This window comes from Neovison vison, chromosome 7 (genome assembly GCF_020171115.1).
Source record: "Neovison vison isolate M4711 chromosome 7, ASM_NN_V1, whole genome shotgun sequence".
In the NCBI taxonomy this organism is placed as follows: Eukaryota; Metazoa; Chordata; class Mammalia; order Carnivora; family Mustelidae; genus Neogale; species Neogale vison.
The window spans coordinates 155,824,927-155,848,442 of record NC_058097.1 but is presented as its reverse complement, the minus strand read 5'-3'; the positions used below and the strand labels follow the sequence as shown (position 1 = coordinate 155,848,442).

Here is a 23,516-nt window from a genome sequence, read left to right as displayed (position 1 = left end):
TATTGTTATTATGGACTAAGCGGAGACTACTTAGAGAGCTCAGGAGAGGTAAGGAACCTCACTGGAGCAGAAGAAACACCCCGATTTCCCATATTTATGTCTCTGGCACTGAAAGGAGGTGGGAAAGGTTGCAAGCTCCGGGGCTCATCAGTGCTACTACTGGCAAGAGAGGAAAGCGAGTGGTCCCTGTCTTGCATTCAGAAAGGAAAGGGGTATTACTGACCGGGCCGACGAGGTTGGCTCTGTGACTTGGCGCTGCACACGGATGCCATGGGCACAGTTCTCCTGGCCCCCGGTCTGGGTCGAGAGGGGAATGTCAGGGGAGGTGTGGCTGATCTTCATGGAGGCGTCCGGGCAGGGGGTGGGAGGGTCTAGGAAGCCCTCACTGTTCTCCTGCTCATTGGTTTCTGTGTCCGTGTAGTTAAGAGGTTCCCGATTGTTTTCTTTGCTACCAGAGAGCAGGCCTCGTTCTCGCCACGGAACCCAGCAGAGTTTCCAAGACACAAAGAGAGACACGCCAAAAAGCGCGAGGCCACAGGCAGTGACCACGAGGGTCAGCAGGCTCACCGAGATATCTGCAAAGAAGCAAAGGTCAAAGGTCAGTGTGATAGTTCTTCCTGTGCAATCCATTGCACGGTGTGGGTAGAAAGACCCGTTCATCCCTACACCCCTCACGAGCCGGCCGAAGGGTCACCTGATTCTGGTGCAGGGAGACTGAGAGGCAGACACAGCACAGAGCAGGTAACATGCAGGCAAAATTCCAACAATGAACAGTCTGAGTATATCCAGGGTATATCCAGGGAAACCAGGAATGCCCCCCAAGTCACTGAGAGCCTACACCACGGCAATACAAATCCCTGAGGTTTTGTGAGCAGGGCAGTTTCACCGGTCATTTCAGAGAGCTGCAGAATTGAATTTGGGAACTGTTTAAGTAACAACTTTCTAAAACAAGAGAAGCTAGAGTGCTTTTTTCCTCTTTCCGATCTTGATTTTGAAGGGTCTAAGCAAAATTAAGCTCATGCCCTCTGAAGCCTCAAGAACACCGTCCCAGCCAGGGCCCAGGGGCCCAGGCCCCTGACCATGAGGGTTTGGATTTCTCAGTAGCAGACCCTGAGACAAGTATTCAAGGGCAGGTGGTTTATTTAGAAGGTGAAGAAAACACAGGTAGGGGAGTAGGGAAGCAGTCCAGGGAAGGCAGCCAGTAAAGGGGGCTTCCGCAAGCCAGTTACCATTGATGGAGGTGACACCCTCCCGGGCGAGCATCACACCTCGGTCACCCCACACAAGGGGCAAGGACCTGGGCTCTTCGTAATGTCAACTCCCTTCAGTCACAAACTGGAGGACGGCTCTCAAGGGGCATTTCCCACTGGCAGCATGAGCAGCAAAGTAATAAGCTTCAGCAGCCAAAAAAAAATCCCACATTCAAATAAACACCGTGGCAGGGCTGTGGAGGTCAGCAGGCAGGTGCCAAAATGGTGCGGGTGAGTGGCTGCAGCAAGGCAACCTGGGCACTTGTTAGCTGGACCGTGCAGCTTCAGCTAGGCCTGTGGCGGTGCGATGCCTGTGCCCTAAGTCTCAGAACAAAGTCCGGCCTCCTCCAGGCTTCCGCCCCATGCAACAGCCAGGCCGGGAAGGCTGAGGCATCAACGGGAACCCGCTGCTGGCACCAGGGTGGTTGGAAAGCCCTTTCGTTCAAGGACACTCCCACCTGCCCTTATAGTGCTCTGTTACACTCAGGAGCTCCCAGGGGTCTCCCAGGTTTGGCCTTTACTGTCTACCATCAGCATTGGCATTGCTTCAGCCCAAGTTTCCCAGCTATGGGCTGGGCACTGCACTAGGTTTTGGAGATACTACAAGGGGGAACGTGACAGCCACATTCCACGCTTTCTTCACAGACCCATATTCTTGCGAAGGGGAGAATTAGGAATAAGTTAATTTTCACAGTATCAGTTATCCACAGCATGCCAACAATCCGTGACGTGAGACAACTGGTATTCCTGCTGGGGCATGCATGGGAGCCCCGACTGCGAGTCACTTACTATGGAGCCAAGCTGACCACCCACCATCCATGTGCTTTTTGACACGACTCTGAGGGTACTTCATCATTCTTATGAAATGATAAAGCAGTTTCTTCATGAAAAATTGCTCTCAAGAGAACGCCAGCTGCCAGGGCTGGTGATAGAGCTAATGTATCTCCCCCATGCCTCCCCATCAGTCTTTGTCCTTTCGGCAAAGTAGTATTCCATCTCTACGTGACAACACTGGAGTTTCACCTGGCTTAGTGAGCTCAAATCTGCTACCTCTCTCTCCTCAGGTCCCACCGCAAGAGAGTTAGCAAACTATCCAACAATAGAAAACAAGGATGGGTTCCATCAATCCATCCGTGAGCCAGTAACACTGAGGAATTTCTGGAATTGTTTTATTTTATTTTTTTATTTTTTTAAAAGATTTTATTTATTTATTTGACAGACCAGAGATCACAAGTAGGCAGAGAGGCAGGCAGAAGGAAGCAGGCTCCCTGCTGAGCAGAGAGCCTGATGTGGGGCTCGCTCCCAAGACCCTGGATCATGACCTGAGCCGAAGGCAGAGGCTTAACCCTCTGAGCCACCCAGGTGCCCTTGGAATTGTTTTAAAGGAAAAGCCAGTTAGTAACACTGAACACAAGCAAATGAAGGGACACTAAGGTGACAATAAAAATGAAAACTCCTAGGTGCAGAGCAGCAGGGGCAGGGATGGGGACAGGAAGGAGCCTCAGTGGGAGCAAAGTAAAGGGCCCCAGAAAACACACCTCATGGAGCCCCAACATGAGGTAGGGAGAGGGCATGGTCTGGCCACAGGCTCCACTGGGTCCTGATGGCTCATACGGGAGAGTGGCAAATTTCTCAGTGCAGACTTCTAGGACAGGTGGTAGAACTAGGGACACAGAAAGGAGGAGACCCTGTCACAGTTAATCAGGCTGCCACAGCAAACATCAGCTCCACCTTGTCCAATAAAATCTAAAACCAAAACAGGCTCCACACCATACTGAAATCCCTTAAAACATTCTGTAATCCAAAGGGAGGCCAAACTCATCTGTGTCCTGCCAATCTCTTGGGCGCTGTCCTGACACAGACACTGCTACAAGATACCGGCAAAGGCTGGAGTTGGGGCACGCTGGAGAGCAGTAGGGTTTAGAAGTGCAATGTGCTCATCACATTGTTATTCACCAAATAGGGGCTCTCCCCCACCACAGCACCCCTTATGCCGAGGAAGGAGAATCAATCCTAATCCCTAGATTGTGTTTGTCCCTATGACTTGCTCTAGTCAATAAAATAAGAGTAGATATTGTCCATGCTGCCTCTAGCCAGAGGGACTCTTGATCCCACCCTTTGCCATGAGAAGAAATCTCAAAGCTCAGTCTTCCAACTTAGGTGCTATAATGGGAAGGCTTGTGGCACAGGCCCAATGTCCAGAATAAGGACCAAACTTTAAACCGGATTCCCAGACTGGGGCAGAGCTACAACTGATCCACAGATCCATGAGCAAGATCTAAATAGTTGACGTTTTAAGTCACTAACATTTTGAAGGCGTTTGTTACCATGGCAGAAAAATATGACTAATACACATGACCATATAAATTCACTGCCCGAAGTTGGGAAACATTTAAGAGAGAGAAGGGGTGGGGGAACCTGGGTGACTCAGTCAGTTAAGCATCCAACTCTTGGTTTTGGCTCAGGTCGTGATCTCAGGGTCATGGCATCGAGCCCTACATTGGGCTCATTTTCCCTCTGTCTCTGCCCACCCCCATCCCTCCAGCTTGTGTGTGCCCTCTCTCTCTAAACAAATCTTTAAAAAAAAATGAGAGAGAGTGAAGGGGTGATGTTAATGACTGCTTGGGACAGGAGACTTCACCCAGTACCCAGCGTAAAGCACAGCATATGGTCACTCTGACTCATCACCTTGGTACAACATAACCTCCCGGGGTTAACATGGCATAGACAACATGCCCACTTTTGCTAGTAACCACAGGGCCCTAACCCAACTCAAGAATGACCCCAGCTTGTTAGGTAACTCTCAAGCTTGTGCACCCAAACCAGCTTGCTCCTAAGTCCAGGCATGGGGGATCCATGAGAGCAACCATCTTGTCTATCCCAGCACTGAATGCCGAACAACTAAAAGAATGCCTGGCACATAGTAGGCATTCAGTAAATGTCTGATGATACCCACCTGAGGAGCCCTGTAGCCACCTGCTACATTTACCATGACTTATGCTTGTGGCCTGCAAACTCTACTCACATTCATAATCATTATCGATTTTTGTGCATATAGGTAGTACAGAGAATTGCTGGCAAATGGCAAAAATGATTTTTTCTTTTTCACACAAAGGTGCCCTGTGGATTAGCAATGGGCCAGGGAATACCTTCCTGGAGAAACCAACGGTGACCAACACAGACACACCAACCACTAAACACAATCATCTGGGCTTCTATTTTGCAAACAACTCAGCGTACCCTCTGGACACTTTTCTCTCTTTCTTCAGAACAAAGTGTTAGAAACTGCTGTGGAGTATAGTAGCTATTACCCACCTCAGACTCACGACCTTAGGAAAGGGAGAAGGAGAATCGGCTCAGAATCACATAATAGTTCTGCTTAGAAGAGAAGTTATATCTTAAGTTAGGGGGTAGGTACATGGCCAATTGTTTTATGATTGATCCTGAAACCATATGTATTCACTATATATATTCTTTGGCATTTATGGCATACTTCATAACAAAAAGGAAAGAAAACAGTGACATCAAAAAATAATTATTCTAAAGATAAATTTTCTAAAAAATGGGAAAGTATAATTAGTTCTTTTGACCAAGAGCCAAGAGAATAACCAGATGGTTATTCAGGGATGAAAGGAGGCAAATGGCAACCCAGTTCCGATCCAGATCCCTGGAGGTGCTGCTGCTTAAGGTGACTGTGCATGAAAACTATCCAGACCTGACAGAGGGTGACATTCCTTCAGGGAGGATGTGGCATAGAAGACACTGCCATTAGGACTGACCATCAGAATTCTATTCTCCCTGCAATCAGGTGTAGAGATTAGACATGACGTAGTGTGGCAAGACCCACAACACCAGATCCAAGACACCATGACATCCCTACACTCAACAGATATCCCAGTTATATACCTATAATCCTAAGGGATCCATGCAAGCACAAGACTTGTTTTAGAACAGCAAATATTATTGTCCAATGAATGCAAGGCTAAGCGTCCATCCACTATATAGGGACAGATGAACAGCAGTTGTTCCCCTAAACTGAGGTGGGCCATGAAGAACACATAAACAGACAACCGAAGAAAAGTCATGGGACAAAGGAGCAGCTCAAAAGAAGTTAGCCAAGCTGAGAATTCAGAATAAACTGGCCCTTGGCATTAAACAAATCAATGCAAGAGGCAAATTAATTCTTATACCCAGTGAGATATATAAAACTGTGACTAAAACTAAGAAGTATGGCTGCAGTAGTGATCAGAATCAGACAGGTCTGAGATCCCACCTGATCTAAGAAAAGAAGATCATAGTCCTAGAATTCTGCAGCTAGTCACATTATCACAAAAGAGGAGAAAAAAGCATTTTCAAGCAGTTGATGACTCAGAAAATAAACCATTCTCCTTCTTAAGGATAAAACCTTTGGAAATTCTCCAAATGAACAAATTAAAATTTATGTAAGAATAGAGAACCCAAGAAAGGAAGGACATACTACATAAGACACATAGTTACATACTGTGTATCACAAAAATTAGTGATAAGCAAAGAAAACAACACAAAGTGCATTAAATCTAAATAATTGTTGGTTATGAGGTTATGAGTTTAATGTAAGAGCAAAGAAATGATGCTATAGGGCGCCTGGGTGGCTCAGTGGGTTAAGCCACTGCCTTCGGCTCAGGTCATGATCTCAGGGTCCTGGGATCGAGTCCCACATGGGGCTCTCTGCTCAGCAGGGGGCCTGCTTCCCTTCCTCTCTATCTGCCTGCTTCTCTGCCTACCTGTGATCTCTGTCTGTCAAATAAATAAATAAAATCTTTAAAAAAAAAAAAGAAATGATGCTATACACACAACTTAAATTCCACCAATTCCAACAAAACATGGGAGGCAGAAGGAGGAAGGAAGTAAAAACAAATTGAATGTACTATATTGTTAGCATGCAGAGATTATCAATATTTCAACTTGATATTAATAAGGAAGTACAGGTATATAAATAATGAATCTTGGAACACTGCATCGAAAACTAATGATGGGCTCCTGGGTGGCTCAGCTGTTATGCGTCTGCCTTTGGCTCAGGTCATGATCCCAGGGTCCTGGGATCGAGTCCCGCATCTGGCTCCCTGCTCAGCGGGGAGCCTGCTTCTCCCTCTCCTACCCCCACTGCTTGTGTTCTCTCTTTGACTGTCTCTCTCTGTCAAATAAATAAATAAAATCTTTTTTTTAAAGATTTTATTTATTTATTTACAGAGAGAGATACAAGTAGGCAGAGAGGCAAGCAGAGAGAGAGAGGAGGAAGCAGGCTCCCTGCTGAGCAGAGAGCCCGATGCGGGACTTGATCCCAGGACCCTGAGATCATGACCTGAGCCGAAGGCAGCGGCTTAACCCACTGAGCCACCCAGGCGCCCCTAAATAAATAAAATCTTAAAAAAAAAAGAAATTCAAGTGTGCATCCTAAACTTATATACATATAAAAAAAAACTAACGAAGTATTTTATGGTAACTGACATAACACAATTTTTTTTAAAAAAGGAAGTATGGGTGCAATTATGTATATAAAATACTTAAGGGGAACTTTGATTCATAATGGTACATTTGATATATATTAATAACCTCTCCTTGAGAATCACACTAAGTGATAGGACATATATTAAAAAATATAAACAACAATCACAAGGAGTACAGCATAAGACAATCAACAAACTAAAAAACTTTTCTGGAAGATTATGTAGATAGAGAAAGAGCAGAAGATGCAGACGGCAATATACCTAAGGGTGTAGGCCTAACCTACTGAACTCAGCCTTAGGACACAGACATTTCCAGTATGGCAGCAGCTAAGACTGAGATACAGAGCTAAAAATATGGGCATGGATTGATAATCTTCAATAAAATATTGTTAAATCTGTCTAGGGAGAAAACAAGGCAACTAGTGCGAGAATTAGTACCCAAAAGCAAAATCCTCCACATTCTTGCAAAAAACATAACCCCTTAAATCCCCTTAAAGTAGATTTGCCTGTTAAAATATTGCCCACAGTTACAAAGCCTCATAGTTAGTTTTTCTACTGCCTCATTATTAAATACAACTAAGCTGCAAAGAATCACCAGCCATGTAAGGAAATTTTACAGCATCCAGATCAATGTATAGAAGCCAAAAAGAGATTCCCAGAGAATACAGATAAATCAGTGAGGAAACAAGAATTTTTCATTCACAGGATGTTTCCAGAAGGTTTTTGGTCCACAAAACTAGAGTAGACTTCTAGTAAATGAATGAGGAATAAGATATTGGTTTTTTAAAATAGTTCATTTATTTATTTGCCAGAGAGAGAGAGAGAGTACAAGTAAGGGGAGTGGCAGGCAGTGGGATAAGTAGGCTCCCCATGGAGCAAGGAGCCAGATGCAGGACTTGATCCTAGGACACCAGATCATGACCTGAGCTGAAGGCAGACACTTAATGACTGAATGAGCCACCCAGGTGTCCCATTACATAGTGTTGTTAGAAGTAAAATAATATGATTGCTGAAACAAATTAAAAATTTCATAGAGGGAGGGGGGTGAGAAGGGTGGGTTGGCACATGATAGATACTAACTAAGGAGGGCAAGTGTGATGAGCACTGGGTGTTATATGCAACTAATGAGTCATTGAACACTACATCAAAAACTAATGTACTATATGCTGACTAACTGAACCAAAAAAACTGATCTAAAAAAAAAAAAAATTTCAGCAGCACCTTGATGGTTCAGTGGGTTGAATCTCTGCCTTTGGCTCAGGTCATGATCTCAGGGTCCTGGGATCAAGTCCTGCATCGGGCTCTCTGCTCAGTGGGGAGCCTGCTTCCCCCTCTCTCTTTGCCCGCCTCTCTGCCTACCTGAGATCTCTCTCTCTGTCAAATGAATAAATAAAATCTTTAAAAACAAAACAAAACAGCCATCTATGAAAAACCCACTGCAAATATCATTCTCAATGGAGAAAAACTGAAAGCTTTTCCGCTAAGGTCAGGAACATGGCAGGGGTGTCCATTATCACCACTGCTATTCAACATAGTACTAGAAGTCCTAGCCTCAGCAATCAGACAACAAAAGGAAATTAAAGGCATCCAAATCGGCAAAGAAGAAGTCAAACTATCACTCTTCGCAGATGATATGATACTATATGTGGAAAACCCAAAAGACTCCACTCCAAAACTGCTAGAACTTGTACAGGAATTCAGTAAAGTGTCAGGATATAAAATCAATGCACAGAAATCAGTTGCATTTCTCTACACCAACAACAAGACAGAAGAAAGAGAAATTAAGGAGTCAATCCCATTTACAATTGCACCCCAAACCATAAGATACCTAGGAATAAACCTAGCCAAAGAGGCTAAGAATCTATACGCAGACAACTATAAAGTACTCCTGAAAGAAATTGAGGAAGACACAAAGAAACAGAAAAATGTTCATGCTCCTGGATTGGAAGAATAAATATTGTGAAAATGTCTATGTTACCTAAAGCAATCTACACATTTAATGCAATTCCTATCAAAGTACCATCCATCTTTTTCAAAGAAATGGAACAAATAATTCTAAAATTTATATGGAACCAGAAAAGACCTCGAATAGCCAAAGGGATATTGAAAAAGAAAGCCAAAGTTGGTGGCATCACAATTCCGGACTTCAAGCTCTATTACAAAGCTGTCATCATCAAGACAGCATGGTTCTGGCACAAAAACAGACACATAGATCAATGGAACAGAATAGAGAGCCCAGAAACAGACCCTCTACTCTATGGTCAACTAATCTTCGACAAAGCAGGAAAGAATGCCCAATGGAAAAAAGACAGCCTCTTTAATAAATGGTGTTGGGAAAATTGGACAGCCACGTGCAGAAAAATGAAATTGGACCATTTCCTTACACCCCACACAAAAATAGACTCAAAATGGATGAAGGACCTCAATGTGAGAAAGGAATCCATCAAAATCCTTGAGGAGAACACAGGCAGCAACCTCTTCGACCTCAGCCGCAGCAACATCTTCCTAGGAACATCGCCAAAGGCAAGGGAAGCAAGGGCAAAAATGAACTATTGGGATTTCATCAAGATCAAAAGCTTTTGCACAGCAAAGGAAACAGTTAACAAAATCAAAAGACAACTGACAGAAAAATCACAACGACATATCAGATAAAGGACTAGTGTCCAAAATCTATAAAGAACTTAACAAACTCAACACCCAAAGAACAAATAATCCAATCAAGAAATGGGCAGAGGACATGAACAGACATTTCTGCAAAGAAGACATCCAGATGGCCAACAGACACATGAAAAAGTGCTCCATATCACTCGGTATCAGGGAAATACAAATCAAAACCACAATGAGATATCACCTCACACCAGTCAGAGTGGCTAAAATCAACAAGTCAGGAAATGACAGATGCTGGCGAGGATGCGGAAAAAGGGGAACCCTCCAACACTGTTGGTGGGAATGCAAGCTGGTGCAACCACTCTGGAAAACAGCATGGAGGTTCCTCGAAATGTTGAAAATAGAACTGCCCTATGACCCAGCAATTGCACTACTGGGAATTTACCCTAAAGATACAAACGTAGTGATCCAAAGGGGCACGTGCACCCGAATGTTTATAGCAGCAATGTCCACAATAGCCAAACTATGGAAAGAACCTAGATGTCCATCAACAGATGAATGGATCAAGAAGATGTGGTATATATACACAATGGAATACTATGCAGCCATCAAAAGAAATGAAATCTTGCCATTTGTGACAACATCGATGGAACTAGAGCGTATCATGCTCAGCGAAATAAGTCAAGCGGAGAAAGACAGCTATCACATGATCTCCCTGATATGAGGAAGTGGTGATGCAACATGGGGGCTTAAGTGGGTAGGAGAAGAATAAATGAAACAAGATGGGATTGGGAGGGAGACAAACCATAAGTGACTCTTAATCTCACAAAACAAACTGAGGGTTGCTGGGGGGAGGGGGGTTGGGAGAAGGGGGGTGGGGTTATGGACATTGGGGAGGGTATGTGCTATGGTGAGTGCTGTGAAGTGTGTAAACCTGGCGATTCACAGACCTGTACCCCTGGGGATAAAATTATATGTTTATAAAAAAAGTAAAAAATTTATTAAAAAAAACAAAAAAACAAAACAAACAAACAAACAAAACAAACAAACAAACAAAAAAACAAAACAAAACAAAAACCCAAAAAAACAAACACCAGATAACAGAATAATGCCTATAAACTTCTGAGGAAAACTTATGCTCAAGTTAGAATTCTATACCCAATCATAGTGTCAGTACAGTATGAGGGCCAAAAACAGCAGCAAGATTACTTTCTATGCACCTATCATAGGGAGTTACTTGAGGATAAATGTATGAGATGAAAACAAGAGAGAAGAAGACAGAGTGCACAGCAGAAGGGGCAACTCCACTGGGAAGACCAGTGACGGCACTGCGTGAGAGGTGAGCGGCACACTTAGAGAGGGGCCAGTCCAGCCTGGAGCAGGAAGACAGGGCTGGAGAGAGGAGGCCTCCTCACATAAAGAGGATTTCAAAACAAATAAACAACATTGTGGAGAGTTTAGCTTCTACTGACATCATTATTTGTATTTGAATGGGGGGGGGTAGAAATTAGGAATTCCACGAGGGAAACTCTTTGGGAAAAGGAAGAATAATCACAGTACACCTTTTGGTTCTGTACTAAATAAAATTTTATATTCATGATAACATGAAAACCATTGATTGGCTTTCAACTCCTAGAATCAAGTAATAGACAAAGCATGGAAGACAAAAGTGCAATGGTAGAACAGAATGCAAATTCAACTCTGGCAATTAAAATTAATAGAAAAGATTTCAGAAATTAAGAGGCAGAAAAAGGCAAGAAGCAGAAGGCACGATTGAAGGCTGCCTTCCAAAATGAGGGAAACAAGATATATGGTCTGTAATCGATAGACCTGTATGTATCGATATTTTCACACTCACAGTATTTATTTATTTATTAAAGATTTATTTCTTTATTTGACAGAGAGAGAAAGATCACAAGTAGGCAGAGAGGCAGGCAGAGAGAGGGGGGAAGCAGGCTCCCCGCTGAGCAGAGAGCCTGATGCGGGGCTTGATCCCAGGACCCTGAGATCATGACCTGAGCTGAAGGCAGAGGCTTAACCCACTGAGCCACCCAGGCACCCCACAGTATTTATTTTTACATTAAAAACCATGCAGAGACTCAGCAAGCCATTTCTGTGGGGATGAAATTAGAAAGGACTTTACTTCCATATTAACTTTTCATAAAGAAGAAGTGATACAAAGAAGAAAAAAATGATTTTTCAAGCTACTATAGTATGTAATGCATATACGGCTAAGTACATTCTGGTGAACTTGGGTCTTTAATCCCAAAGAATTTGTTTTGTTTTTTTGTTTTTTTTTTTTGACTTGTCTGCTTTCTTTTTTTCCCCTTTTTTCTTTTATTTTAAATTTTTTAATTTATTATTATTATTTTTTATAAACATATCATGTATTTTTATCCCCAGGGGTACAGGCCTGTGAATCGCCAGGTTTACACACTTCACAGCACTCACCATAGCACATACACTCCCCAATGTCCATAACCTCACCCCACCCCCCTCTCTCGACCCTTCTCCTCCCAGCAACCCTCAGTTTGTTTTGTGAGATTAAGAGTCACTTATGGTTTGTCTCCCTCCCAATCCCATCTTGTTTCATTTATTCTTCTCCTACCCTCCAAACCCCCCATGTTGCATCTCCACTTCCTCTTATCAGGGAGATCATGTGATAGTTGTTTTTTTCCGATTGACTTATTTCACTAAGCATGATACCCTCTAGTTCCATCCACGTTGTCGCAAATGTAAAGATTTCATTTCTTTTGATATCCCAAAGCATTTCTGAAAACAGTCCTTATTTAATTCTGCTCCTTGATATATAAGGAACAAATGAATGAAAATCTTGATAATCGTTATAACAATGAACTTCTATGTCCTTAGCACAGTTTTCCTTACAACTTAAACCTATAAAAGATATCCATCCCTGTCTACTCATCTTTGTTCAGACTTCCTGGTTCACGAAAAAAATATCAAAGGACTGACACAGGCTTATCAACTTTTCACTTTGCTAATACTGATGTTAAAATGTAACTCGTTCACTATCATGATCACGTCATACAAGAAAGAGCACTTTGGGGTGCCTGGGTGGCTCAGTGGGCTAAGCCTCTGCCTTCAGCTCAGGTCATGATCCCAGGGTCCTGGGATTGAGCCCTGCATTGGGCTCTCTGCTCAACAGGGAGCCTGCTCCCCTCCCTCTCTCTCTGACTGCCTCTCTGCCTACTTGTGATCTCTGTCAAATAAATAAATAAAATCTTTTTAAAAAAAAAAAAAGAAAAGAAAGAGCACTTTGACACCAAAAACAAGTGGCCTTCCCTTAAAATACTGTATTGAACTTTATGAATAAGACTATTCCACTGTCCTTACTTTGCCAGTTCGCTTCAGACCTGTGTGAGCCTTGTAAAGGATACACAAGGCACCAGAGATTGAGAACCACTCTCCTAGTCTCTCACTTGTCAGGCTGGCCCCATCTCTGTTTCTTACTTCAACAAACACAGCTCAGGGCAAAACTGTGAAAGGGATGATGTTTTCAATCCCACCCCAGGCTTCCTGTCCCAAGCTCTCCTCTTTCAACTGCCCTCCCAACCTTGCATTGTCCCAGAGGACTAGAATTTTCAAAGACGTTATGTTGGAACCTAAAGATTTAGTGTCTGTGTCTAGTCCTTTCCTGCCAGAGGAAATGGACAATGAGGACACAGAAGTGCCAGTCCAGGCTCAGGAAGAACAAAATGTGCTATTTCCAGGGTAGGTGAAAGAAGCTGGCGATCACAACTGAGGAGGGAAGCAAAAAAGATCAGAACCAGAAAAATGGTGCTGAGCACTGGTCCTGAGATGGAGTGGGCCATAAAAAAGAGGAAAGTCACGGTCAGAAGTTCAGATGATAGGACCTGGCTTAAAAGACTGGTGCAAAATGAAGTAAGGCAAGGGGCTCAAGTCACTGATATGCTCATCTACATACAACTTACCTTTTAATAAAAGGATCAGAGGCAGCTTAAAAATATATATATATTGCCCTGGGCACCTGGATGGCTCCATCTGTGGAGGCTCAGGTCATGATCTGGGTTGTGGGATCCAGTCCCACATGGGCTCTGTGCTTGGTGGGGCGTCTACTAGAGAATCTCCCTCTGCCTCTGCCCCTCCCCTTGCTCATGTGTGAATGAAAGTTCTCTCTCATCCTCTAAAATAAATAAATCCTGAAGAAATACACACACACACACACACACACACAGCACAATAATATAAAATATACTTGGTGAGGAAATTAGGAGTGAAGAAAAATAAAAGTAAAAAGAAGTTGAAGTCAGGAGCAAGATACATAGCCAAAAATCATGAGTGGAGTTTGGTAAAGTTGCCAGAAGTGGCTACAGAATTGTCTCCCAACATCCCACTTGTCAGAGAAGAGAATGAAACATAACTAATTATGTGATTCAGCATCCAAAACACTCTACAAGTAAGAAACATTTGAGACAAGGAAAATATGAACCAGAAATGCAATGATACTAGAGATTACTCTTAATTACTTTCTAGATAGAATACTTACATTCTGGTTATGTTGTGTAGATACATAGAAAAACACTCAAATGGTATCTCAAATTCGTTTCAAATTATAGATGAAACAAGACTGACCACGGGTTAACAGTTGAAACTGAGTATGTGGAGTTTTTTACATTTTTCTCTCTACTTCTGACAATTTCTTAATGAAAAATAAACAACAAAACGGGTTTTGGCCAGGAAAAATGTTGATCCCTGACTCTAGTCTTAGACTTTCGTTTTTAACAGGTCCAGGGTGAAGACCTTTAATCTCCATTTTTAATCAGCACCTCAGATCTCAGACCAACCTAATGCAGATGGTACACAGATAACACTGAGCAGACCAGACCAAGTATATATGTACTCCATATATCTACAGAGTGCCTAGATATACACATGCATGCACACAGGTACTGGTTTGGAACACAAGACGCCTTCCTAATCCTTAAACAATTGTGTCTTGAGGGCCTAATAAAGATAATGCTGGGAAATTTTGTTAGACAGTCAGACCACGGAGAACTGGAGGCCATCACCCGGTGCCTGGTAGGGAAAGCAGTGATGTGATTAGATGGAGGAAACAGGAGAGACCAGTCAGTGCTGGGGAGGAGCTGTCAGGTGTTTCAGGGAATGGAACCAACATGGAAACCCTGTACTACAAGAAACCTCAGAGCTCACCCAAACAGCCCACACGAGAATTCCTTCACCAATAATCCCTTCCATGTGACCATGAGGCTTCCATCTGAATACGTTATTTACTGTCTTTTTAACCTTAATACAATGAACATGTACTACTCTACTATTTAAAAAGATAATAATAATAGTTAAATTGTTGTGTTAAAAAATCAGAGCATTCTGGAGTTATCCAGTGAAGGGGGACATAGCCCTGTACACATCTCATTAGCCCAGGGGGCATCTTCCAGATGGAGATCCTCAGGAGTCTTGATGAGAAGCATATAATTAGGCTACAATTAGACGTGTTGGTGTTTAAATGACTGCACTTAAGTTATCTGGGAAATGCAATCTTTTTTTTTTTAAAGATTTTATTTATTTATTTGACAGAGAGAGATCACAAGTAGGCAGAGAGGCAGGCAGAGAGAGAGAGAGAGGAGGAAGCAGGCTCCCTGCTGAGCAGAGAGCCCCATGCGGGGCTTGATCCCAGGACCCTGAGATCATGACCTGAGCCAAAGGCAGAGGCTTAACCCACTGAGCCACCCAGGCGCCCCTGGGAAATGCAATCTTGCAGAATTTTCTCTTTAATTATACTGCAGGCATCATAGCACAGTAGTTAGGAGCACATGTTCTAGAATCACATGGTCAAGGTCTGCAGCCCATCAGTGGTGTAACCTTACTTAAAACTCTCCTTATCTTGTTTCTCTTTGTAACACTGGGATAATAATAGTATTTACCTCTTGGGGTTGTCGTGAGTGCTTACAAAGGTCCTGGCACTCAATAAATTGTTTCTTGTTTTTTCAGGATTCAGTCACTCCACATCCAGTCTTATTCTTAAGCCAAAAAGTGGTCAGCTTGGTTAATAAGTAGTGAGACCTCCTATAGCTTGATGAAATGAGCCAGCAACAAGCAAACACCAGGTGCCTAATAGATGCTTAATGAGCTGAATTACCGAGGACAAGAAAAGGAGCTCCTATTGAATACCCAGTGCTTGCTCAGGACTAAACCAGGGTATAAAATAAATAAAACGAGCCTTCGTCTTCAGGGAACGACTAGTCAAGAGAATTTTCACAATGCTATTCATGATTCACAGAGTGCTACTGAAGCCCAAACACGGGGGATTCACAGTTCAATCTGGGTTTTAGAAAAGGCTTACCATGAAAGAGGAGTGAACCGAGTCCTACTTATAACCACTTCTCTTATACAAAGACCAAACTCAGGTCACTTGGCCCTGTGGCCAAAAGACTTCACCAGAAGAAAGGCCAGGGTTTCTGTGTATGGTTACCCATGTTGTAGAGGACACAAGTGCTCAGGTGTACATGGAGGCCTCAGGAAAGAACCACCATGTTCCAAGGGCTCCAGGACCTGCTTTGCCACCATTTATAATTTGTGACCTTGGGTAAGTCACTGCCTCTCTCTGGTCTTCCTCATCTTTTATAAAGGTCCTGGGCATGGCTCTCATATTCTGTGGTTCTTGTGAAAATGCCAAATGACCTTGAGTTCATAGTAATGTCTGTATCCAGAGCTAAGGCCATTATAAAAATTCCTGTTAGTGACCATAAGCCAATGGGTGCAATCCAACTGGAGGCTATGGTTTGGGGCTATTCCTACTTTTCATCACCCCAGCAGACAGGAGGTTCTCTTAGCACTAGCTAGCTCATGGTGCAAATTGCAAGGATTAGGAAGCATTAACTTGGGCCTGCAGGGGCCATGCCATCATTAAGGTACTGAACCAGATAAACGGAGCCCTTCGCTGCCTTAACCCCAAGAAGCCTGTCGACTAGTAAAATGAATCAGAACATAGAGCTTGGCATTAACTGCATTTTCCTGTGATTGATACAAAAGGTGGGGCATATTTAGTAGGACTATGTCTCTGGCCCTCAAATCCTCTCCTCAGAAGGCGGCCCCAGCGATCCTATCTGCCTGTGTGAACTAAACAGCTGGCCTAAAATTAGCACTGAGGGAACACTTTCTGTTGCACCTTCTATTTGCAAAGTGCAGCCTCCTCAGTGTGACCAGCTCCTCTCACACCGCCCTCACCCGCTCTGCCCTGGCCACATGGGGCAGGGGCTGCTCAGAGGATGCTATGGCTGCAGCCGCCAACACCCACAGCTGGGTTCTGCCTCTGGTACCCCTGCCCTTCCCATCCTGGTGTACCCGAGCTCCTACTTTTTGCACCACAGGAAGGCTCGGGAATTATCAACAGGTTGACTGCTGGGTTCCCAGTTTCTTTTTACTCTCTACAGAAATGATTTAATTGGAAACAAAATCTACTTAAGAAAATATTTTACCACCCACCGTAGCTTCACTTGCAAGTGCGTGCAAATCTACAGTGTTCTCCATAGCATGGGATTCTGGCCTATACAGAGTAATTGGAAACACACAGATGTACTAAGATTCCTGCAAAATAATAGAAAATCTGATGAGCTGGGTTTTAGGCAATAGGGACTTTTTGCCTGAAAAGAACACCATGAAACGGAATTCAAGAACATGTGTGGGGACTGGGCACAAGCCAAAGAGGTCAGCAACTTTTTTGGTTTGTGTCTGTGGAAAATGGGAACCCCGGCCCACCCAGAGCATGAGCACAGGGGTCAGCAACTGGAGAGCTGAGGTCCACTTATTTTACCTTCTATGAGACTCTGAGCTGCCTGCACCCTCTCCTGGGCCATTTTTTTTTTTTTTTTTACTTCTAAAAGGGGTGAGGGGAGAAGTTCCTGCTTCCCTGGCTCTTTTGAAACCTAGGTATTTCGGCATATGTCTAAATACCTGCCAGATGCTCTCATAGTGCTGTCTGAGATTCCTCTCCAGCCTGGCGTTGCTGCGTCGACCCGATAATTCACACCTCCCACAGGACCCCTTTCCAAACCTCCTCGAAGTCCCCGTCATTTCCTAGACCAGATCTGGTCTTGCATTGATCCAACTAGCATTTAAATCTCTCACCAACCCTGTGGTACCAGATCAAAAGGTTGCTGATGACCACCATTGTGAACCAGCCTTTAGAAAAACCTCATAAAGCAAAGTGGAATGCTAGGGCAAGAATGCTTCTTCTCATTCCTGGCTCCCACAAGGAGTGACTTTTCCCCTACTCTACCTCTTCTGTCACTCAGAGGTAAAGTGGGTTGCCCCATCAGAAAGCATCTTCCATTTGCCACTCCAAATTCATCTCCTTCCCTCTTTACCTCACTTTTGGGATGTGGAAGCTGACCCATATGGACTATATCCAGGAAGGAGGTCTCCTGCCTTGGCTTCTGTTGAGTTCGGCCCAGAGGAGGCCCTGAGAGGAAACCAGAGGGTGAGGAGAGAATGTAGACAGTTTTTATTTCCCCAGGCTTCTTCCGGCTAGGTTTCCATCCCACATGTGTCCCTCTAACTAAAAGCCACAGCCCCTTTTTTGGATTCTTTCAGGCCCCCTGGGTGGCAATGGCTCCTTGCTATTTCAAGCCCTAGAGTACTGGACTCTCCCTTGCTGGTTTCCCTGCATCCTGACCATGCCTTTGTTAAAAAGTCCCTTATTAGGGGCGCCTGGGTGGCTCAGTGGGTTAAGCCCCTCTCTTCGGCTCAGGTCATGGTCTCAGGGTCCTGGGATTGAGCCCCACATCAGTCTCTTGCTCAGCAGGGAGCCTGCTTCCCTCCCCCCCCCTGCCTACTTATGATCTCTCTCTGTCAAATAAATAAATAAAATCTTTTTAAAAAAAAAAAAAGTCCCTTATTAAGCTCTCCTCAAATTACCTAGTTTGACCATGGTTCGTATTTCCCCTGGGACCCAGGATGATAAGCTGTAGAATGAGTTGTTTTCTATTCTAGGGCCCACCTCTTGTCACCTGAGTAACCTCAGGGAACCTGAACTCATATTTGGGCCCAAGTTTCCTAATATATAAAATGAGATGCAATGAGATGAAAGAGCCCTTCCAGATCTCACATCCTTGAAGTGAGAGGGATCTTATAGCTAAAGTCTCTTCTACAACTTAGCATGATGTCTGGCACACAGGAGACACTCAATGTTTGATGAATGATAAAATTCTAAGCTGTGTATCATTTCCATTTTTATATCCACTAAAAAATGTGCTTCAGGAAAAGCAACTGCCAAAGAAGTCGTGTGTTTCAGTATATATAGAGTGAGCATTAAGATAACCTTTTCATCGTGATTGAAAATGGTCCACATTTCATGTTCTCTGAACATTTAAGACTCCACAGAGGCAGTACGGGGCGATGGAAAGAGCTTGGGCTCCACAGACAGACCTCAATGCTGAACTTCACCAATGCCTGGTATGGAGCTGCCTTGATGAAGAGATTATGCAACTGGGGGTAGAGTGACCCGCTCTACCAACAGTGCGCCGGAGAAACTACATGTTCAGGAGCCACTCTTAAAGCCAGATAATGTCTCCAGATAGGCTTGCTTTTATGGCAACACTAACCCTAGTATCCCCTCTCCTAAGAAACAGTTCCAAGCCACAGGCTGCTTAAAATCAGAACGGAGAGCGAACTCCTGGCTCTAACTCTTCCCTATCTTTTTTTTGTTTGTTTGTTTTCCCCCTTCTGTCTGGCTTAGAACCCTGGTCCAGGGCTAAAAACACAGGCCCTCTTCCAACATCTAAGCTTACTTACTAGTTTGGCCCTCTATATCTGAAACCCTAATGCACAGCCCAGGTCATGGTTCTGCCTGTGCTTTCACAGTCAGGCTTACATGATTGGCAACTGGTTAAAAGCAAGGGCTCTCATGTCTTTGTAGGTAACTGGTAATTTTCTACAAATTATAGTTTTTAAGTCAGTTTCCTTTCAGTAAATATTTCATGCTGCTGAAATGAAGATGGTTTCTCTTAAATCATTCATTTTCATTAGTAGCTGTGCATAGAAATTGGCACCTATTCAACATCAGAATGATTAATAATACTGGTATAGAACCCAAAAATGTAGTAATTGTTCTAAAAAGCACTGGCTATAAAGAAAACAAAATACTTTAGATTCCAATACCAGTTACTCTTCATTCTAACTGGAAGATACAAAGAACATCAATGCTTCTCAAAAATGATCTCCTTAGGCCTGCCTCTCCTTGAGTCACAGAAATTCTGCCTAACAGGCAATGGACAGAACTACAGCTATAAGCAGGCACAGACGTTTTCTCCTAAGACATTTCTGTAGTTCTCACTTCTCTTATATTGGGTATATTCTTTTGTATTGTGGTAAAATTCTGCATAATGGAAATTCACCATTTTTACTATTTTCATACACACACTTCAGTGGCATTCACACACGCACACTGTGGTGCAGCCATCCCGCCATCCATCTCCAGAACTTTTTGTTACCTCATACTGAAATTCTGTACCCATTACACAATAACCACCCATTCACTTTTCCATTCCCCTCGCCCCGAACCACAGCTCTACTTTCTATCTCTGTGACAAACCATACAGTTTCCTTCATTTTAATGAAAGTTGGTCACTCACAGGCTCTGCACCTCCCGAAAGTGCAGAGGGAACGAAAGACAATGCCAGCCAGAGAGCACAGGCAGGTGGCTACCCAAATGCTGAGTAAAGGGGAAAGCCTAGGGGGCCAGACCACATAATGCTTCAAAGACTTAAGTGGGAAAGGGGGCCACATGTAAGTGTTCTGCTAACGTTCTCCAGATCCTCAGACCCTGGAGGGAATGGGCCCTCCTGTAGCTGCACAGGACTTCCCCCACTTCTCAGGCATTCGTCAGCATCCTATATCCCTAGTGGTCCAAGCAGCATCACCGTGAGACACTCTGTACAAACAGGGCTTGAGATAGGGGAAGTATTTTCCTAAAGACCAAAAACATGAGTGTAGGAGACATTCTAAACAGCAAGTAGAGAGGGCACAGTTCTCACACAGAAAGGGGTAGAAGAAATTGAGGCTAGATCACTAGGGGCCCTATGGACACAGCAGATATTAGCAGGCAGCCAATGCCAGGAAAACAGGGGCAGCAATGGAAGATGGAAACAGCAAAAGCACCAAGTATGCATTAGAGGGATAACACGAGCACCAGATTCAGCTGAAAGATGGCAGAGCCGAAGGAAGTAGCTCATTTTAAGTGGGATATTATCATCTACCATAGTCCTCATGGGAGACTCATAGGAAAACACAAGAAGTGGGAGGACAGGAGTCGTTCCTATCCCTTAGTAGAGAAAGGACGATGGTCCAGCAGGCCTAGGTATAAAATGTTCAAGTTGCCTCACAAAGCCCATGAGATATTTATATGAATAATCAGTTAAAAGGAAATAAGAATTATTGAAATGATCAGAAAGGATGAGAACTTACCATAAAAGTACAAGAATTACTAGGCCAGGAGCTGGTTGATGAAGAGTTAGATTCCTAACAAATATATCTAACTCTATAGCTTTACTAAATACCAGTAGTAGCCAGGCACACTGTTTCTCTCAAATCCTTTGCCAAAATACTCTTAATGGAGTATCACCCACCCCACACTTTGGGGTTCCTTCCACAGTTTCCCAGAGCCCTAGCACTCACTCACTTATTCCCACTGTTAGGACTCTGGAGTCTGTGTCACAAGAGCCTTCAACAATCTTGCAAAATCAAGTCTGGGAAGCATCTTTGCCACTTGCCATGAAGTCATGATGTTTCTTTCCACTGTGAACATATGGACTGCTATATACCACTTGGAAAATGTGGCACATCAGAGCCTAAACAATTCCACTTCCATAAATAACTTATAAAATATATAAGGAAATGGAATGAAAGCATGAAGTGTTTGGTTGTCTTTATAACTTGCATACTATTTTGGAAAATTCTAGATGTTTGCTGTCTTATAATTTGTTGGAAACTAGAAGGGGGCCCCTATCTCAATGTCCCAAAATGAGAAAGAAAAAGTTGCAATTAGATATCATTATTACAAGTTAGGTTTAAAATAAGAATGCAGACTATCTCAAGGTGAAGAAGGTTATAATATGAGCTTGACCCTCTTCCAAAATGGGGAGTGACTCAATTTCTGCTCAGATCTTTGAACAAGTAAGGATAGAGACCACAACCACCACCAAACTGAGAAACCAATGTGGGTAATTATATCCAATCATTACTCAATGTTATCTTGGGAAGAAGTAAGTGGACTTTGCTGAAAACCCCTTCTGACTAATGTTGATCACAGAGTTCTGAACCTTACACTCCTGACTTATAAAAAGAACCATTAATTTAATATGGGCATTGAAAGAAGAGAGAAGCCTGGCTGATCGTCAGCCTCAAAATTCCCTTAAGATAGGTTGTAGGGGTGGCTTGTGCTATAGACTGTGTACTCCCAACTCACATATTAAATCCTAACACCCAATGAGTTAGGAGGTGGGTCTTTGGGAGGGTGGAGCCCTCATGAATAGGATTAGTTCCCATATAAAAGAGACCCCAAAGAGCTCTCTAGTGTTTTCCACCAGGTAAGAACACAGTGAAAAGACGACCATCTATAAACTAGGAAGTAGGCCCTCAGCAGACACTGACTCTGCCTACACCTTAATCTTGAACTTCGCAGACAACAGAATTGTAAGAAATAAATTTCCTTTATTTATAAGTCACCTGGTCTATGGTAGTTTGTTATAGGAACCCAAATGGACTAAGACAGCTTGGACCCTTAAGGATGTGGAAATAAAACCCAATGGCCTGAGTAAACTCACACTGAGTTATCTTTCTCTTTCTGCATGCTCAAACTCCATGATTAGGTGAGAGGGAGAATGTGGAAAATTATGGTGAAAGGGTCACATAAGGGTAGAAAAGTATGGAGAAGTGAGTGGAAGAAACAAAAGATTCCCCACACTAGACTATTCTGATGTAAATTTTTGCCTTCCAAGACACTAATAAGAGTGTAGAACAGAAAGGAAAAAGCTGCAGAGAAGCTGAGAAACAAAGAGGATTAATCCAGGAGGCCCTGCCCCCCCAGAGAGAAAATGAAGAGAAAGAAATTCTCATAAAAATAACATTTCCCAGAGTGAAAGAAAGACATATGGTTTTGGATTAAATACCCCAGAAAATGCTGAGCAAGATGAATGAAAAAAGGCATATTTTCAGACACATTGCCATAAAATTTCAAAACCCCAAGGCTAGAGAGAACATCATGAAGAGATCTAGAAGCAGGCACCTTTAGACTTCTAAGCAATTCTGTAATGCACAAAGACCATGAAACAGTACCTTTAAATATCCAAGAGAAAATTATTCTCATTATAGAATGTATGCTTAGCCAAATCATCCATAAAAATGAGGGCAAAATAAAAGCATTTTTAGAATGCAAGGATTCAATATCTATATCCTATGTCCATCTTCTGAAAAATTTACTTGAGGATGTACTCTATCTAAATGGGGAAAAAAGGGAATTCAAAAAGGAGAAAGTAGGGAAACTAACAAACAATGTTCTTACCCTTCAAGTGCCAGTGATATGGGGTCCCAGGACATCACCTCTGTCTAGGTTAGAAAGAATATTTCTAGGGCGCCTGGGCGGCTCATTGGGTTAAGCCTCTGCCTTCGGCTCAGGTCATGATCTCAGGGTCCTGGGATCGAGTTCGGCATCGGGCTCTCCACTCAGTGGGAAGCCTGCTTCCCCACCTCTCTCTGCCTGCCTCTCTGCCTACTTGTGATCTCAGTCTGTCAAATAAATAAATAAAATTTAAAAAAAAAGAAAGAATATTTCTAGTATATGTGCTGCCGAAGCGAGCACAGAAAGAATATTTCTAGATGAGAGCAGGAACTCCTGGGAAGAATACCATCAAGAAGAAAGTAGGTTCCAATAGCACATATACAATCAAGAGGCTGCCTATTTTTAATAATAATGTGAAGAAAAACGCTTCCTTTTATTTACATACTATCCTAAGTATTTGGTGAAAGAAAATACTATAAAATAGTGTAAGAAACATAAAATGTCACAAAAGGCAGTAACAGTCAAATATCAAGGCAATTAAAATATGACAAAATTGTGAAAAAGAGATGGCACATAACTGAACACTTTGGATACAAGGAATCGAATTCTTCAAGTGGC

The 23,516-nt window shown here is 43.1% G+C and overlaps 1 protein-coding gene across 1 annotated transcript in view; it reads right to left on the bottom strand.

Annotated features, from left to right (window-relative positions):
- Window positions 1-23,516, bottom strand: part of SYT9 (synaptotagmin 9) — a 205,109-nt gene that overhangs the window by 147,507 nt on the left and 34,086 nt on the right. Inside the window, exon 2 of the mRNA XM_044258742.1 lies at window positions 224-575. Coding sequence (XP_044114677.1) covers window positions 224-575 — 352 coding nt within the window. The remainder of the gene's footprint in view (window positions 1-223; window positions 576-23,516) is intronic.